Below are 5,163 nucleotides of genomic sequence, written 5' to 3' on the forward strand. Positions count from 1 at the left end.
GGCAGCATAGTTGACAGTAGCAGGAAAAGGATTTATCGAGGAAACTTTATGTTTGATAGAGAGTTCTCGATTAATGAGTTTTTCATGTAATTCATCAAATGAGATGGGAGTATCACGGCTATAAACAACATTGACAACATTTTCGTAATCTGGATCATTTAGCTGTTCAAGAATTCTATCCACAATATCATCAGACTCCAAGGGACGACCAAGAGAGGCAAGTTGGTCTGCACAATTTTTAAATATCATCACCCATGAGCCTGGTACAATGAGCTAAAAACCTATCTTTTAAGCCTTGGTTTTCGCAACTCTATCTCAGACTCCTCTTTATTTATTCTGCGTCGTGGTCAAGACATATTCTATGTTTTAGTGTATGTTGATGATATAATTCTCAGAGGTTCTAATAGTTCCCTCCTTAATTCTATAATATCTCAACTCTCTTATCGTTTCTCATTAAAAGATCTTGGTGTTCTTTCTTATTTTCTCGGTGTTGAAGTAGTACCACACTCGCAAGGTTTATTTCTCAGCCAACAAAAATATATTCAAGACATACTTTCGAAAACAAATATGTCCAGTGCTAAGCCTACTCCAACACTTATGATTTCTCATCCACCTCTATCACTTGACTCGGGCACATCAATTTCAAATCCAACTGAATTCCGGGCGATTGTTGGCAGCTTACAATATTTATCACTAACTCGTCCTGATGTTGCTTTTACTGTGAACAGGTTGTCTCAATACATGCACAAGCCCACTGATCATCATTTTGTTGCTCTAAAAAGATTACTGAGATATCTTGCAGGCACTCTTCATCATGGTCTCCTTCTCCACCGCAACTCTCCTACTTGTTTACATGCCTTTTCGGATGCTGACTGGGCCGGCGACAAAGATGATTATATATCTACTACTGGCTATATTGTATACCTTGGTCGGAATCCCATTTCATGGAGCTCTCGAAAACAAAAAATATTAGCACGTTATCCACTGAAGCAGAGTATCGTGCCGTTGCTAGCACAACTGCTGAAATTTTATGGGTCCTGAATCTTCTCACAGAACTTGGACATCCACCAAATAGTCCACCTGCCTTCTATTGTGACAATATGGGAGCAATCTCCCAACATATGTTGCTGCCAATCCGAAATTTCACTCAAAGATGAAGCACCTTGGTCTAGACTATCATTTTGTTCATGAACATGTTCAAAGTGGTGTTATTCGTGTTTCTTACATCTCTGGTAATTATCAATTAGCTGATGCTTTAACGAAGCCTCTTGCGCGTGTAAGATTTCAAACATTATTGTCCAAGATTGGCCTCATTGAAAGATCGTCCATCTTGCGGGGGCATGTTAAAGATAATTCCACACATAATTCAAGTAATGGCTAAAATCATGGCTGCACATCCTTAATACAGCTACAATGAAGGGATTAGTCAAATATTACATGTACAGTTATGATTATAGTTTTAATTCAAATATACAGATTATTAACTAGGCTAGAATTGCTGCTATGATTGATATGTAACTGATATTATACATTTGTATAAATCCTTATAGTTGTACTACAGAAAGAAATACAATTTTCCTTCCTCTCTTATAATAAAGAGTACTGATTTCATCCAAATACTTCATCTTTCCAGCATATTTGAATGTCACCAAAATGGGATGTCCAAGCTCCTCCTCCAAAGCTTTCACAAAACCTCTGCAGGAATACTTATAACCAGGCTTGTATCCCCTTTTCCTCATTATCCTCATAAGGTCATATTTGCCCCCTGTCATGTACTTGCTTCCATGCTTGTACCCCTGTTCATGGTATTCCACATCATCGCGATACTTATGGTGTTGTCCATGCTTTTGATACTGTGTCCCCATGAAATGACTGAATGGATTCCTAACAAGGACACTGGCCCAATGCTCCTGCATGCGCTCACGTAAAGCTTGAGGAAGCTGCAAAAAAGATTATCCATCCAGATGTTCCACATATTAACATATTAACATATAAATTCATTGTTTTATTGATCCTTTCAATAACAGGAGGTTCCATTACAACACCCCCTGACCTTCTGTAAGTGTAATTGCGTCAACAAAACAAAGAATCAAAAGATCAGTTATACATACTTGTCCTTCTCCTACGTGTAACTATGTCAACATGGAGAATCATGTATATACATCTTTGTAGCATCATGTAGTCATCATCCGGATATTTTGACATATTTTATCATTTAATATATTTAGTAATAAATAACCTATGTAAATGAATTTTCAATGTCTATATATCCCGGTTACTTCATGGTGCCTACATCTTTCAAATGTCTCTACTTATCACATCAATTCTTCTGTGTACTCATTGCCCACTAACCTTTTAGAGATTGAGCTACAATGATATGGGGTAATATATATTTATCAGTAATTGTTGTGCAATGCCCAGAACACTACTACAGAAGAAAGAACATCAACAAAAACAGTGTGGTTTCATTTCCGAGCAAGAAAAAACTATAACTGAAGTTTTACAAGAATAACGCATATAAGTACATATCACATGTTCACAACATCGAATACAAGCACAACGGTGCATTTTTTAAGTATCACCCTGGACTCCCGTATATTTATTCTAGATGATGTCCAAACTTAGACACAACTTGGGTACATTGGAACCAGAACATTACAAGGTGCACATTTCTTTATTTTTCTATATAAATTGGGGTGAATTGAGGCTAGTTTTCAGCTGAAGACCAAACATTTGCTTCAATCCAATTAAATGCCAAAGGGCTTAAGCAGCAAGTACACCAAAGGAACTAACTAATGCAAGTGCATGGGGTCTTAGTTCACTGCATAGTTTGGCCACTTCTTTTCTCACTGCAACCAATCAATGATCTTATAAAAGAACTTAAGACAGCCTTAAGCAAAACTTTGAAAATATGTTGAACTTATCGCGTTAACATTTTAAAGAAATTTTGTCCTTTAGGTTGGGGAGGTGTTTAACACTGAAAAGAGGGAACAGAAATAAAAGCTAATAAACTAATCTACCAAGACTCCTCTTAACCAAAGGCAAAGATTATCTCATCGATACAATAACTCAATCATCTAGTATATACCACACACACATGTATGAGGGTTATCCTTTCAGCTATGAAAGACCAGGAAGCCTCGTATCCTACCATTCCTCGATTACAAGGCTCTTGAGCGTAATTACACCATTAACAAAGAGAATCAGATAAACATTTGTGTAGCATTATGTAGTCATTTTTAGACACGGTAACATAATCATCAATTAAAAGTTTTACTCTATCAAACTAATAATCATCAAATTTGAAGGAGTATACTTACAACTGGATGTGGACAACGCTTCTGAGGAGTAGTCATGCAATCAGATTTATCCATAGACATATTTACGCCTCCCCGCTCTTTGACAATGGTTTTCACAATTGCTGGTTTGTAATTGTGAATCATGGTGAACTTCTGTTGTTGCGCCATCTCAGGCTTGAGTGGAAGGTCTTTGTGCCGATGAGATGGCACGTAGAGAACGCCAAGATCATATCCATTGACCTTTTTGGCGCGACGCGGGCCACGAACCATCCTTCAAAACACAAACATCGATAATGTTACAAGATGATAAATTAAGATGTTCCAAATGTCAATACTGCCCTTTCCTTACTGATAAACTAAGTCCAAATCAAACAATAATTACATTCAAATGTGTGGTTATTGGTGACATTTGTTTGTTTATATCATAGTTTGATGAATAAATTAAGTTCAAATCAGACATAATACTTAAATATCAGGTTTGAAAAGAGCAGATAATCTACTCAGGAGAAAAAACAACTGAACAGATATGAGGAACAAAATAGAACTTCGAAATGAAATTGACCAATTCTTAGCTCAAATCATAAGAAAACAAGCTCAATCAGACGACAAAATTTCATCACACTGCTTAATCAGAGAACTATGCAATTACTGCAACTAGAACAAAACTTAAGCACTCGTACTCTATATGTATCAGAAAAAATCAAAGTGAAAAGATCATACATTGTTCACCAAATCTCCGCAACAAGAACAAAATTCAAGCAATTGAGGCGTGTAAATACTCTATACAGACTACAGTTCACTAATCAAATTATCGAGGATAAAAAAGTAACGATCAAGCAGTCACTTGCAGGAAACGTCAAATACAGTAATACAAACAAAAATCAAACTCAACTGTGTGTAGTGTGAAATTTGTTCGTTTATACACGAATTGATGGAGAAATGAAGTTCGATTAGAATATCAAGTTACGAGAGAACGAATATTCTACGCAGCAGTGAATGCAAAGAACAGACATGAGATACAAATAGAGCTTTAATATATCGATCAATTCGGTAGTTAAATCGTAAAGAAACAAGTTCAATAAAATTAACACGAATCATCATATTGCTTAATCATAGCAGAATTGTGTAAAGATCGAATTACCTGAAGTCGGTGACGCTCTGTTCTTAAACCTAACTTGTAGAGGGAGGGAGGGAGGGAGGGAGAGAGAGAGAGAGTTAGAGAGAGAAGGCGAGGGAAGATATGTACAGAAGCATGCTTCTATCAAGGGTTTATACCTGTAAGCACTCGGTATAGGTATATTTCTCTCTGTTCATGCATACATAAATGAAACGGAATGTCGTTATCAGACCGTTAACGAAGTGGCCTCGTCAATTACTGGAATTGACCCCGCGATTAATATGTAGTCCTATCTCAGACTTGCGTTTACAAGGGTAATTTCGTCTGGATATATTTGCTTGTTTTGTACTCTCTGTCCCATTAAATTTTATACGTTATTTTTCGGCACGCTTTTCAATACTCATTTAAAACATAATTCCACAATATTTTTTTAAATTTTTTTTTCTGAATAAAAGTTTCATGTTTAAACTTCTATTAAAAAAAATTTGAAAAAAACATTACGGAACTATATTTTATAAAAGTCTCGAAATACGTGTAAATAGTAAACGCGTTGAAAATCAACGGAACGGAGGGAGTACGTGTTTGCGGATGCAACTAATTTCAAGAGGATGACTTTTGTGCGTTGGATTGGATTGTGGGACCCGTTCTTGAAGCTTTGTTGTTCGTTTGATTTCCTATAGAATGCTGGTTTTGGCGGGAAATATTTAGCACAGTTAAGCTAGGCCTAGGTAGCTTGTATTGAGTTTA

The 5,163-nt window shown here is 36.4% G+C and overlaps 1 protein-coding gene across 1 annotated transcript; it reads right to left on the minus strand.

Moving 5' to 3' along the window:
* Positions 1-1,484: 1,484 nt before the first annotated feature.
* LOC141676518 (uncharacterized) lies at positions 1,485-4,624 on the minus strand. The gene is made up of 3 exons (XM_074482179.1): positions 4,441-4,624; positions 3,321-3,570; positions 1,485-1,940 (listed from the first exon to the last, which is right to left on the minus strand). Exons 2-3 carry the CDS (start codon positions 3,567-3,569, stop codon positions 1,545-1,547), a joined length of 645 nt encoding a protein of 214 aa, XP_074338280.1. The 5' UTR covers position 3,570; positions 4,441-4,624; the 3' UTR covers positions 1,485-1,544.
* Positions 4,625-5,163: the final 539 nt, after the last annotated feature.

Source organism: Apium graveolens, chromosome 8, assembly GCF_009905375.1.
Source record: "Apium graveolens cultivar Ventura chromosome 8, ASM990537v1, whole genome shotgun sequence".
NCBI classification, from domain to species: domain Eukaryota; kingdom Viridiplantae; phylum Streptophyta; class Magnoliopsida; order Apiales; family Apiaceae; genus Apium; species Apium graveolens.

Coding starts and splice junctions, on each gene's coding strand:
- LOC141676518 (XM_074482179.1), bottom strand. CDS start 3,569: ATGGTTCGTGGCCCGCGTCGCGCCAAAAAGGTCAATGGATATGATCTT. Junction 1,941..3,320: donor AGCGTTGTCCACATCCAGTT/GTAAGTATACTC, acceptor TCTTTTTTGCAG/CTTCCTCAAGCTTTACGTGA.